Raw genomic sequence first — 14,624 nt, 5'->3', positions numbered from 1 at the left:
CGAACCTAGAGAGAGAGAGATGGTCTAGTGAGAAGTCAAAGTTCGTTGACGCCCTTCTCCTTCTGGTAATCCATGACGTGTAGGACACCCAATTGCATTGATGTCGGGGATGGGTCCCACCATGTGATTTATTCATTTAAGATGCTACTTTTTTAAAAAAAATTTATTTTTTACAACAAAAAGTTTAAAAGGGCATAGATTGGATTGTGTGTGTATTAAGATAACTTGTTTTTTTTAGATAGACAGGTAATATGTTATCCGTTTTATTTATTTTATTAAATAAAAATTAGCTGAAATATGAATTAATTAGGATTCGAACTCGAAATTTCGAATACCAACCACCAACCTCTTTATCATCTGCGCCACCTGCGCCACCGACGGTCGATTGTATTAAGATAACACTGGATTCACATGTTTTTGATATTATTGTACTGGATGGATAGTTCCTTATTTGAGTTAAAATTTCATCTCTATATACTCACCACTAAATACAATCGTAATTCCATTAATCATCTTGACATTCATTTGGATGGAGGGGAAAAAAAAAGAAAAATAGAAGCGAAAATTAGCAATGCGTATATTATTCTTTAGGAGGCTACTTAAAAATGCTTTAGGTTACTTTTTTTTTCTCTCCTTTTTTTAAGTATCGATTAATCCAAAGCATGTTGCATCAAAAGATAAAGTGAGATCTTTGCCATGTGCATTTTTTGGCAGTGAAATATGGAATGTTTTCTTATTTATTTACATTTAAATTAAGTGGTCCAAATTAATAAATAATATCTTATTATAAAGTGACTCTAATCTACAGCCCATTTTGAAATCAATTCCTCAAACTTTTATTCTCTTTAATTTCAATCCAATTTCTTAACTTCTTAGTAACTCTGTTAAATTTAGTAGGAAAAATCATTCAAATCGATAAAAATTTTCATTTATAATTCTAATGATACCATAACTAAAGAAACGAAAATTTGAGTGAGGTCCTAATTAAAAAAAAAAAAAAAAATCAAATTCTAGCTAGGGTCTCTTTCAAAATGCCATATAGTTAAGGGAGTCTCTACATATCTTTTTTATTCTTATTATTATTTTATATCTCCCATAGTTCGTGTGATCTGTACTTGAGACATGCAGATGAAGGACGAAATTGAGATTCTCTGAGGAAGTTGGAGATCAATCTACAAAAAATAAATAAATAAAAAATTAAAAAATAAAACATTACTAATTTGTCATCCACCTAATTAATCTTTAATCTTTTGTTAATTGTTATTAAGCTTCATATTCTCTAACCACCACAAAACAATCTCATCTCAAGGTGTTACATAAATTAATGCATGCATGTGGCGATGTTTTGAAAACGTCAGCAAGATTCTTCCCATGTAAACGCAATTCTCCGTAAATTAATTTAAGAAGGGCCAGCGACAAATTCAACGTTATTTGAAATTATAGATAGGCTGCATATATTACATACAGTGAGAAAGCACGATATATAGAAAACAATAATAAATACAGTATCATTTGAGATTGCAGATAAACTACGTTACATGCAATGCGAAAGCATGATATATAGAAAATGATATCGTGTCGAGTATATATATATTGCTGTGAGTTAATTAAGATACTAGAATTGCATATGCCTTGTTTGATATATGCTGTTGTATTTTTTTATTTTTATAAATTCTAATTCTATGTAATTTGACATGTCACTTGTAAAACTTTTTTTTTATTATTATTGCCATAATTGGTTAGTTTATTTTTATTTATTTTATTTGCTTAGTAATCGAATAGTTTTAATAAGGGATATATGCAACATCATTAGTAGAACATTTTTTTGTCATAAGATGCTAATTAATTAGCCGGCTATTTGAGAAAGATTTAAGTGGTCTTCTATATATATATTGACAACAACTACCTCCTATTCATGCAAACCACATAAAAGAGAAGAGAAAATTCTCTCTCTCCTCATTCATGCATCTTTTGCTAGAATATTCTCTCTCCTTTTCTTTTTTTTTTTCCCCTAATATGACAAGGAATATATATATATATATATATATATATATATATATATANATTATACTATTCAACCAACCACTCACTCAACCCTAGGGGGGCCCACTATCAACCTAACCGTAACCATTCTTATCCTAACCGTACATTTTTTTTATCTGAACGGTCGAAAACTTATGAGTACAAAGGGTTCTATACTCATATGAATATAGTAGCCCCAGCCTCTCTCTCTCTCTCTCTCTCTCTCTCTCTCTCTCTCTATATATATATATATATATATATATATATATATATATAGTGCATTAATAGAGGAGAGGATGATTGGTACGGTGTTAGGTGCATGCATGTAACAAAATGATCATAACACCATTTAACCTTTGTTTTAACCATAGATAACAAAATTTGACTACCTTTAATACCATGTTACCAAAAAAGAGGAGAGGATAATTGGTACTGTGTTAGGTGTAATTAACAAAGTGATAACACCATTTAACTTTGTTTTTACCATAGATAACCAAAATTGATTGCATTTAATACCGTATTACCAAAAAATTTGAAGATATATTAAATAGCTTCTCTCAGTAGCAGCAAAGTTAAAACTTTCGAGTTGAAGTCTCACTTGACATCTTTATCTCTTTCCTCTTTTTTTTTTTGAAAAAATAGAAATCCAATGTATAATTGTGTAGGACGAAATGGTGCATTGCTTTTAATTTTTTCATTCAATTCTTTTTACTGCTTTCAAAGATAAAAGTTCTTTTGCTAAAAATAAAAAACATAAATTATGTTATACGAGGCCTAATTTTTTCATTTTTTTATTTTTTACTGTCTAAAATGATCTGTAAATGACTGCAGCCGAGAACAGAAGCAGATACTGACCCAAACAAACATAACATAACATCTCTAGATTAAAAAAGGAAAAAAAAAAAAGCCTATGGAATCATGGGAAGTCCTTTTCATGCAGGGAAGTAATCAAACCAAAAAAAAAACCTACAAAACCCTCCTCCAGGGGAAAAGCCTAACAGGTAACAACTCACATTCCACATGACTCTGACCACTTCATTAAAAAACAGAAAATAAAATAATAATAATAATAATAATACAATATATTAGTTAAAAAAAATTAAAAAACTGTCACGCTATAATATAAAAGATCATTAAACGCCTCTGGCCGTTTATAAAAATGGCGCCAAATGGAGCGCCCAAAAAAAAAAGAAAAAGAAAAAAAAAAGTTTATAACAACCATTCTCCCCGCCTTCATGAGCTGTCCCCCAAACCAAAGAGAGAGAGGAGCAAAAAGATGATACAAGTATAACATTTTTTTACAAAAAAAATATGCAAAAACAAATATTATTTTAAAATAAACTTAAAATTTCAAATAATAATATTTTTAATATTTATATTCAGTACTTCTTTTTCTCTGCTCTAAACTCGAAACTCTTTGATAAATCTAAAATATGAAATTATATTAAATAGAAGAAAATTATATAATATCAGAAGTTTTTGCAAAATTTGAATTTAGAACATTATTCTGTTATGGTAGAATGTTAAATTTTAAAAAATAAATATTGTTCTCTAATTAAAAGTTTGAGTATTTGGTGAAAACGGTTATTTCGTAAAATTTAATCTTTTTTCAAACCATCTTTTGGGTACTAATGAATAGGATGAAGAGTTGTCAAAAACCAAAGAGGTGTGAGGTTAATTGGTTTGGAGGATAAAAACAAGGAGAAAATTAATATATAGAGAGAGAAAGAGGATGGTTTCACTTTATTGCTGTACCTTTCCTCTCTCTCTCTCCCTCTCCTCTCCTCTCTCTCTCTCTCTCTCTCTCTCTCTCTCTCTCTCTCTCTCTCTCATGGGTGGTTGTTGTTGGTGTTGTTAAACTAAAAAGCTTATTTTTTGCATCATCATCATCATCAGTATCATAACATAGCATGTCAAGGTTCTCTCTTCTTCCTCTACCCCTTCAATTGTAGAGATAGAAAGAGAGAGAGAGAGAGAGAGAGAGAGAGAGAGAGAGAGAGCAAGTAAGGAGCACAAGAAGGTTGCTTTTTGGTCTCTGAGGAATTTTTTCTGAGAAAGGAAATGTGGATTTTCTATTTTAGGTGGTGTTTCTTCTGATTCTGGATGCAAAATTTGATCTTTGGTGAGATTGGGTGGTGGAATTTTGGATTCTTTGTAGTTTTTTGCATACAATTTGGGTGTTCTTGGCATAGGAAGGATATGTTCCATTTTTAGTAGCTAATTGCATTTTTCCATTTGTGAGTTTGTTATGAATTCCTCTCTGTTCTCCCTGTTGATCATCAATTGAACAATCTTAGTCTAGATGTGTCCCTCTTCTTGTTCTTTTTTGCTTTGTTCCCTGCTATATATGAACTAAAATTTAGATTTCTTGTGATCTTTGCAGGTTAAAATCAATTTATATTATGTTGGTTATTGTAGAACTTGGTCTATACTAATCAAATCTGTGAACAACAACAACAAAAAAAAGAAAAAGGAAAAACAAAATGATGGCTGGCATATTACAGTACTTTGACTTCAGTCAGCCTAGTTCATCCCGAAAATTGTCGCATAAGGCGCGCAACGACGGTGCGAATTTCACACACAATTTGTGCTTCTTAGCAATTCAATTTGTGTTGTACAAAGTCCCAATCGAAATCCAATTAGACGAATCGAAGAATGATGGAAGCTTAATCTGTGTTCTTTTCTTTTGTCAGCAGGGATTGAAGCCCCTAGGAACAGCTTGGAGTTTCCCTCAGATGCATCCCTGAGCTACAATATCATTAATGATGACATTCCGGTATGCGATTGAATTGTTTCTTTTGATTCTTTTGACTCTGTTTGTCGAATTAGTTCGCAAAATGTTTATACTTTTCTTCTGATCTGTCCGAAACCTTCGTTAATTCGTATTCGCATGGAGTATTTATATTGTATGCTTCCAAAGTTAATGCTGATATTCATGCTGATAAAACATCTGATAGTTGTCACTGCAGTACTCTTGCCATGTGAAGCACCACCCGAAAACAAGCTCTTGTCCGAGCGGAGTGACTGTAAAGAAACTCATTGATGGGGAGGTCTCGGACGAGACGAATGGCCGATACAATCGACCGGGTGTTATAGCTCGTTTAATGGGTATGGACACATTGCCATTGGAGGTGAAGCCTACGATCCCCGTGGACGAGTGGAGAGATAAGGAACGAATTCGAAGAATGGAACCCCTTAAGAACGCGCCGCTCGTGTCGAATCAACGCAAGCAAGTGAAGCACGAATTAGCACCCTACGAATTTAACCGAGATTCAGGTCAATTTGCCAAAGAACCCGAGCGGAGGAAACCGCACGCGAGAGAACATCCGCAAGAAGAACTACTGCAGAAGTTCAAGAGAGAATTCGAGGCGTGGCAAGCATCCAAAGTGTGGGAGAATTCGGGGAATTTTGAAGAGAGAAATGACGAAAGGGCCCGAATCGGCAGAATCCCCTCGCTTGAACATTTTGACAAAGGAAAAGCAGTTAGCCTTGCAAATTTCACTAGGAATACGTCGAAAAAGAGCGTCGAGACTAGAAACGCTAACCGAGAGAGTAGATCGAGCTTATACAATGACGTAGATGTAGCGAAAGGCGAGAAACACTGTTTCACGCACTCACCGATTGTTGAATTCGAGCATGAGGAGGATACATCTCCGTTGCCGACAAAGATAGTGATTCTTAAACCTTGTCCTGAAATAAGTGACGGTATCGAAGAATCATCCGTGTGCTCACCCGAGTTGATAAAAAGTGAAAACAATATCCAAGATTTTCTCGAAGAAGTCAAAAACAGGCTCAAGTTGGAGATTGAAGGAAAAATTCAGGATAGAAAGTCCAGATGGGTTTGCAACGATGCGTCGTTCAGCAAACGGTCGACCGATCCGAAACAAATCGCACGAACCATAGCGAACCACATCAAAGAGACAGTGACTAAGGACTTCGACTCTACGCTGTTGCGGTCGAAATCAACAAGGTCGTATCAGAGCGAAAACCGATTCAATCGACAGAACCTCGCAGAATTCGCAGGCACAGACACGAGGAAGCTGTTGTCGGAGAGACTGAAGAGCGCGCTCAAAAATGAAATGGATAGCGAAACTCGGTTTGTTTCCCATCGAAGAAGAGCCACCTCCCTCTCATTCGAAGAGGCAGCGAGGTCGAGACCGGCGTACGAAATTGCGAAGAAAGGTAAAAGGATTAAAAACTGGGAAGACAATATTTCTCTAGTCGAATCGAAAACCAGATCATTCAGACAAGACCACCAACGCCCCGTTGCGTTCGACGCCGAGGCTGTTTCCCCGAGGAATCTCGTTAGATCATTATCCGCGCCGGTATCAGGAACTGCTTTTGTGAAGCTTCTGTCGGAGGATCAGCATGTATTGACAGGGGCTCAAGTGAGGAGGAAGCATGAGGCTCCCGACCACCGCAATCACCCGGAATCGAGGAAAGTCAGAAAAGATGCCTTCGATCTGAAAGGAAAGGTCTCGAGTTTACGACAGAACTTCACATTGAAAGGTAAATTTTTCGGGAAGAAGACACGGCTGACCGACGAAACAGCTGTAGATGGATTCCTACCAATGAGGAGTTTCGCAACTGAGCCGTCGGTGGTCGTGAATGCGGGCGTTCTACAGGCAAGTTAGCATGCTTGGGGATCTCACGCGCCTTGTGTTACATAATTGTGAGGCAGAAACTGATTTGGCAATCTTTCTTTTTCTTTCGCTGACAGGAGAACTCTACCGAAGTTCCGCCGAGCCCTGCATCCGTGTGCAGCAACTCCGCTGACGAGATATGTCGGGCCGGGTATCCGAGTCCTGTGTCCCCACTGGAGGCTGCTTTTACTGAAGACATCTCTTCATCACAAGCAAATGCAAATATAAGCTCGGAAAGTCCCGGTAGGACCAAGATTAGTTCCTCATTCTTATTTAATCATCATCTTGAGTACTCAGTTTGCATTGCTGTAACATGTTAACGATTTTCGTTATCTCTCGCAGGGCCGACGGTTGTGCGAGAACGAACCGACGGTGAGCGATCGGAGGAAGTGAAAATTGAAGTAGAAGCATGTGAAAGTACTGCGAAAGCTTTCGTCAGAAATATTCTTGTCATCGCAGGATTGTATGAGGCCCAGCCCTTCGATCAAGTCTTTTCCGGTTGGGACATCTCGACAAAGCCCATCCCGAAGTGGGTGTTCGAGGAAGTGGAGGAGACCTGCGGCATCGAAATTCGGAAAGTTGACGATATTGCCGCATCTCTTTCTAGTTACGACGCCGACGTAAGCCACCGAATGCTCTTCGATTTGGTCAACGAGGCGCTGCCGACGGTGCTGCAAGCTCCCCTCACTTGCTCCAGATTCAAGAATTGGTTTCTCGAATTCAGGAGAATGCCGCACGGCAAAAGACTGTTGGACGAACTGTGGCGGCGGATCCAGAAATACGGGAACCCGCCGATATGCGTCTCGAATTCCTTGGACAGCCTCGTGGCCCGCGATCTAAGCACGACGCCTTGGTCCCGCGTAATGCATGAGGACGTCGATGTGCTCGGAAGCGAGATTGAATCAGAGATAGTAGAAGAGTTGATTGACGAGATTGTTTGGGATGTTCTTTAAGATCAAGGCAACTCCACAGGTGAATTACACAGGCATCTAATGTACCCCATGCACATTTTTGATAGTGATGAGGAGATTCAGAATGAAGGCCTTTTATATCACAACACACTAGTCCTGCGTTGGATGCATCTTGTTTGGTGATGTGAAGCTTAAAAATGTATGTAGATGGTCATTTGATATACAGTTTTACAGGTTTTATGAGTTTTGAGTGTGTTTTAACATCATGAATTGTTCATTGGGATATTGGTAGTTATACAAAATGCAAGCAATAAGAAAAGAAGGGCCTATTTAGCCTGATGTGTTCTGTTCTCACTTAGGGAGAATGAAGTTGTATTGTATGAACTAATGATTTGTGCGTACGTGCGACACATGTATTTGTCACTTGCTTTAGGGATGGTCGGTATGATCAGAGTAATATTAACGATGAGCAGATCTAACCGTATTCTAACTTGGACTACATTTTTTGTTTTCCCCTTGTCATTTGATGTGAGAATTGCGAGGAAGTTAATATAAAAATAATCAATATGAATTTCTCTGGTGTGGATGCAGTTGGTTTGACATCTTAGACACGATCACATGACACTCTGCAAAGGTGCATCTTTAGCTACTTGGATCTTCTAATTATTTATGGAATAATTTTCGATGCGTATAGTCAACAACGACGAGTTCCTTTCTCATGGCCCAGCCTACTAAAGTGGGCTTTTCCGTGGGGGCCCAATAAACTGGCCCCACCAAAATCACGTTAATCCAGTTCATAAATGCGACGCGTTTTTGCGAACCTCTCACTCACTTTTCGCTTCGGCTTTATGTGTGATTGGACCCGTAGGTCTATCTGTTTCAGATCAATGTTTTAAAAATCGAGTCGAACAGCGACTCGAAAATATTAGTAAGTCGAGGATCATTCGTTGAACCACTGAATCAACCACCAATTGAATCAACAACATCAGCGGAATATTATAAATAATTAATTATCAGTATATACAAATTATTGTTCTGGCATCTTAATTAATTTATAATATTAATTTTTTTAAGACCAAATTAAGTATATAAAATTTTTAAATTTCATGTTTTTATAAAACTAATATATATGCTAATAAAAAATAAAACCAGCTCAGTTAATTTAAACTGTTGGATTTTAATATCACTCGGTGAAAAAAGTCCGACTAGTTTGATAAATAAAACTAAACCTGTTCACTGGTGCGATGATTGTATCGCGAATCCGAAGAGTTCAAAATAAATTTTGATTTATTTGATTAAAAATTTAAATCAAATCACTCTGTAAACTGGATCATGGTCTCCGGAGCTTTAGTCAACTAGGTCCACACTGTAAATAAGCTGTCACACGACTTTTAAAGATATTATTATTATTACGAGCCAAAAAGATAAGGGAAATAATAATGCTTGGTACGAGGTGAGGAATGGAAACACGTGGAATGTCGCGGGGAATTAGCCTATCCCACCAACAAGAAATCATATAACTGCACTTATGGGTGCCAATTCAGCTCATCGTTCGTGAACTAGCTCATATTCGATTTGAGATGAGCTCGAAATCGAATCGCTCGTTTAGTAAACAAGCTGAACACGAGCTGAATTTTTCGCCTCGTTTAATAAATAAACCGAACACGAGATGATATCAGCTCGCTCGTGTTCGGCTCGATAACAGTTCGAATACATATATTTTATATTTATATAATTTATATAATTTATATTTATCTATATAAATAAATAACTATATATATAATATATATTTTTATTATTTAATTTTTAACAAAATAAAATATAAAGGTGATCGAACTCAATTATAAAAATACTTATTTATATGTAAAATTTCAACTATTAGATCAAAATCTAATAGATCAAATTTTATAAATTTATTTTTTATACATATTCAATCTAATTTTTTTAATTTATTATTCACTGGCCAGCTCGTGAGCCAGCTCGTGTTCGGCTTGTTAATAAACGAGCCGAACACATTTTTCGACTCGATACTTAACGAATTAGCTCGTTTCGCTCGTTTATTAAACCAAACACGAGCCGCCCCTAGCTTGCTCGTGTTCGGCTTGTTTACACCCCTAACTGCACCCACTGCGGCAGTGCGCATTATACACCGTGCCTAATTTTTTTTGTTATCCTACTATTTTTTGATGATCAATATATATTAAAATTAAGATCTAATCAGTTTGTGTTATCAACTGACCAAATTTTTTATAGAGGGGCTTGAATGTACGAAAAATTCAATTTGTATTCGGCTCGATTCATTTAATAACGAGCTGAACATGAGCGACCTGTTGACACCCCTATCCAAATAGTATAAATTTTGATCACAACACCCCAATAATTACAAACCATAAAAAAAAAAAAAAAAAAGAAAATAGAAAAACACGCACGCGTCACCGATCACGACGTAGAACTACAATACCAAACATCTTCGTTTTATAAGTCACATACTTATTTCGTTACGCTGCTCTCTCTTACTCGCCAATATATAAAAAAGGTAACACATGTTCGTTGTTACTAACTTATTAAGCCACACGTATGCCATCATGCATGCCCATCTATGCCGCGCAGCTTGTGCACGTGCAGGTGGGGCCGCACGTGCACGCGGCCCGGCCCGTTCCCACCGCCGCTCCCGTCCCGGCCTTCTCACACGTGCAGGGGTTGCAGCTGCAGTGCTCCCCGCACGTGCACGTCTCGTGCGCCTGCGTCGCCGTCGCCGTCGCCGTCCCCGCCGCCGCCGCCCCCGTCGCAGCAGCGCCACACCTGAGAAAGAAAGAATAATATAAATAAATAAATAAATAAATAAATAAAGTGGAATAATAATTAATTTAACGTGCGGCTAGGATCGTCGGACGATCACCTGCAAGCGTCGCCGCAGGGGCACGGCACGGCGCACCCGCACTTGTCGTTGCAGCGATCGGCCATGCCTACCCAGTTCGCGAGCTCTGGTACAAGGAGTAGGGTTTGGGGGACGTTCTGGGGTTTGTAGGGGTATAAATACAAGCGTCGTCGCGCCGGGAACGGTCCAGAGGCTTCCTTAAAGAGGTGTCAACTGCGCCTGCCACACGTGTGGGGGCACCGAGAAAAGCTCGAAATATATTTGGCCACGACGAGGAAACAATAAATTTATTATTAAAATTAATATTATTTTAATTATTTATTTATTTATTTATATGTATATTTGAGTCTGATTCGTCTTTGCTTCGAAATAAGTTTGTAAGCGAAACCTTATTTAATAAACGAGTAAAATACGAGCAGAACTTTTCTACTCAAAATGATACGGGTCTCTCGTGGTCGGTTCAATATAGCTCCGGCTAGTATACTCTTTTAAATACTAGCTTTTGAATCAAGGCCAATTTGCATAAAAAATTTACTAATTTTGCACTTTTTAATAAAAGTGGGCTCCTGTTTTTTGATTTTGCAGATTCGGACTAAATTTTCAGCAAACTGATCAAAATATTCTTATTGTCTTTTCTCTCTTCTCTTTTTTTTTTTTCTCTCGTTCTTTTTTTTCTCTCTTCGAAGACGGCAGCGGAGGCGGAGGCAGAGGCGGAAACAACCCGCCTCGCCTCTGCCTCGCACGCCCACGCCCTCGCCCTCGCCCGTGCACCCCGCCCTCCTCCCCTTCGACCTACTGAAGCCGCACAGCGACCTTTCTTCTCCACTAGGGCACGACGACGTCGAGGTGCATGCCCTTCTTCTCCTCCGTGCGTTGGAACACAGAGACATCATCGGAGCCAGCGAGATCGCCTCCGAGAGCGAGGGAAAGGTAGTGACCAAAAAAAAAAATTAGAGAGAAAAAAATAAGAATAATAAAAAATAAAAATAAAAAAAAAAAATTTTTTTACAGAAAAGATCAAAAAATATAGAAGAAGAAAGAAAATGATGAAATTACACTCTTAAAATAAGATTACACTGTTTTAAAAAAAAATTACACTGTTTTAATAAAAATTACACTATTTGATATAAAAATTACACTCTTTTGAAATAAATTTTACATTTTCTAGACCAAGATTGCACTATTTAGAAAAGATTTGCACCATTTCATTTCTTTTCTTTTTCTTTTTCGATTTCTTTTCTTCTTCTTCCTGTCCAGCTTGCCCCTGCCGCCTCCCTCTCCCCCTCCCCATCCCCCTCCTCCCCTTGCCCCTGCCGCCTTCCCCTCGCTTCCCCACCGGCGACCCCGCGCCCCGACGCCCCCGCGCCGAACCTCGACGAGGACGACGACAAGGAGCGGGACGAGGCCTACGTGTGGTTCCTCGTCAACGACGGCGAGAGCGAGGCCCGCGCCCGCGGCATCACGTACCACAAGAAGAAGAAGAAGAATTATAAGAATAATAATAATTATAAAAACAACCCCCACCCCGCAGCCGCAACAGCAACAACAACACCTGCAGCAGCATCATCAGTCTCAACCTCCGCCGCCCGCTTAATGTGCGCTAGCTAGAGAATTAATTCAGTATCAACACTATAATTCATGGGCAGTGCAAGTTTTACTTGTATATACGTATATATTAATTAATTAATTAGGCTGTTCTTGAGGAGGAGGTTGCGGGGGAGGCGAGCGGTGTCGCCGGCGCCAGCGCCCGCGCCGGAGGAGCGGGCTAAGCGGCGGGCGGCGCGGAGGGCGCGGGGGGAGACGCCGTTGCGGGAGAAGTCGATGCGGTCGCGCTGGNGGTAGACGCCGTTGCGGGAGAAGTCGATGCGGTCGCGCTGGGCCTCGACGAAGCCGCCATAGAGGAGGGCGTTGAGGGGCTTGGAGAGGGCGGCGATGGCGGAGCAAACGCAGGGGACCGCCTTGCCCTCGCCGTCGCCGACGAGGAACCACACGTTAGCCTTGTCCCACTCCTCGTCGTCGTCCTCGTCGAGGTTCGGCGCGGTGGCGTCGGGGCGCGGGGTCGCCGGCGGGGAAGCGAGGGGAAGGCGGCAGGGGCAAGGGGAGGAGGGGGATGGGGAGGGGGAGAGGGAGGCGGCAGGGGCAAGCCAGACTGGAAGAAGAAGAAGAGAAATAGAAAAAGAAAAAGAAATAAAATGAAATGGTGCAAAACTTTTCTAAATAGTACAATCTTAATCTAAAGAGTGTAAAATTTATTTCAAAAGAGTTTAATTTTTATATTAAATAATATAATTTTTATTAAAACAGTGCAATTTTTTAAAAAAACAGTGTAATCTTATTTTTAGAGTGTAATTTTATAATCTTCTTTCTTTTTTTTATATTTTTTGAGCTTTTCTGTAGGAAAAAAATATTTTTTATATTTATTTTTTCTCTATAATTTTTTTTTGTCACCACCTCTTCTTTGCTCTCTATCGCAACCACCGCGATGTCGTCGGAGGCGATCTCGTCGGTTCCGACGATGTCTCTGCATTCCGACGCATGGTGGAGGAGAAGAGTCTGCACCTCAACGTACGTCGTCGTGCCTTAGTGGAGAAGAAGGGTCGTGGCGCGGCCTCAGCAAAGTCGGAGGCAAGGAGGGCAGGGGTGCACGGGCACGGGTGAGGGCGTGGGCGTGCGGAGGCAAGGCGGGCTGTTTCCGCCTCCGCCTCCGCCTCCGCCTCTGCCTCCCCCTCCGATACTTTCTTCAGAGAGAGAAAAAAAAAAGCGAGGGAAAAAAAAAATAAGAGAGAAAATGCAATGAGAGTATTTTGGTCAGTTTGTTGAAAATCTGGCCCGAATCTGCAAAATCGAAAAAAGTGACCCACTTTTGCAAAAGCGCAAAACTAGTGAATTTTTTATACAAATTGGCCTTGAATCAACGATGTATACCATTAAATATATAATTTTAGAGCATTGAAACTTTTAAAAGCTAAATTTTATAATTTTTAAAAATTATAATGAAGTCTATTAAGCATATATAAAATCGAAAAACCTCCTAAAATTAGATAATTAAATTATTCAATTTAATATCGGAGTTATTAATTTTTATCTAGGTAGTGAATAAAATTTTCTATAAAAAATTCAACCAATTTTAATTCTTTTACACCGTTAAATTGGCAACTATCCAATACTGACCATTAAAAGTTGTCAACTAAAAAATCTATTGATAGTGAGGTAAATAATGTCGAAAAATTAAGAAATTTGATTTCTAAAAATTTCAAATGCTCTAGGTAATATTTAGAGGTATGGATCGTTGACTCGAAAACTTTACCATCGAAAACGACTTATGAGTATAAAGACGATCACAGTTATAAAAGTATATATATGTAGAGAGAGTCCAACTATGGTGCTTTCGAAAGCGCCACTCCTATATTACTTATAATTTTTTAACCTATAGATCAACATATTTTCATCACTTTTAGCTCTTCGATTAATATTATTTTCATAGAAAAACCACTAAATCCTAGAAGGACCACTATTATTCCAATCCTATAATTCTTGATTTAAAGGCCAGAAAGTCAGAAACACGAACTTTTTCATGCTTTCACAAGAATAGTAACTCTACACAGACACACATATATATATTTTATACATAAAACATTCTATATATAGTTACTGGGCATGCTATCAAATTACTAAATTAACTTTATTAATCTTTTGTGACGCGACTATCTGAAGAATCTGTGATAGATCCTCCCTGCATGAATCTCCATCGTCCATTCTCTCCCACAAAATTATGTAGTAAAATTAAAATTTTAAAAAATTAAATAATCAAATTAAAGTTGTCTAATAATTCATATAAATTTTACACATTTCTATCTTATACATACAACATTCTCTATATAGTTGCCGGGCACGTTAATAAATTACTAAATTAATTTTACTAATTTTTCGTGCCTTCCCGTGTGAATCTTCATTGTCCATTCTCTTCCATAAAATTATGTACTACAATTACAATTTTAAAAACTTAAATAATCCAATTAAAGCCGTCTAATAATTCATATGAATTTTACACATTTCTATCTTATATATGAAACATTAATTCTATCTATAGGTACCGGGCACGCTATTAGATTATTAAATTAACTTTACTAATTTTTCGTGACGTGATTACCTAAAAATCTGTAACAGATC

At 38.3% G+C, this 14,624-nt stretch overlaps 2 protein-coding genes across 2 annotated transcripts; one reads left to right on the top strand and one right to left on the bottom strand.

Moving 5' to 3' along the window:
* LOC109714648 lies at nucleotides 3,810–8,012 on the top strand. Its single transcript, XM_020239344.1, is given in 6 exon segments — nucleotides 3,810–4,144; nucleotides 4,406–4,587; nucleotides 4,716–4,798; nucleotides 4,980–6,647; nucleotides 6,743–6,908; nucleotides 7,008–8,012. Coding segments are annotated over 5 exon segments (2,751 nt in total). The 5' UTR covers nucleotides 3,810–4,144; nucleotides 4,406–4,505; the 3' UTR covers nucleotides 7,760–8,012.
* LOC109714550 (EC protein I/II-like) lies at nucleotides 9,907–10,590 on the bottom strand. Its single transcript, XM_020239226.1, has 2 exons — nucleotides 10,476–10,590; nucleotides 9,907–10,378 (listed from the first exon to the last, which is right to left on the bottom strand). Exons 1-2 carry the CDS (start codon nucleotides 10,538–10,540, stop codon nucleotides 10,174–10,176), a joined length of 270 nt encoding a protein of 89 aa, XP_020094815.1. The 5' UTR covers nucleotides 10,541–10,590; the 3' UTR covers nucleotides 9,907–10,173.

The sequence above is a fragment of the Ananas comosus genome, linkage group 8, assembly GCF_001540865.1.
Source record: "Ananas comosus cultivar F153 linkage group 8, ASM154086v1, whole genome shotgun sequence".
Lineage (NCBI taxonomy): Eukaryota > Viridiplantae > Streptophyta > Magnoliopsida > Poales > Bromeliaceae > Ananas > Ananas comosus.
Note: the sequence above shows the minus strand (reverse complement) of the source record. Positions and strands in the feature narration are given on the sequence as shown.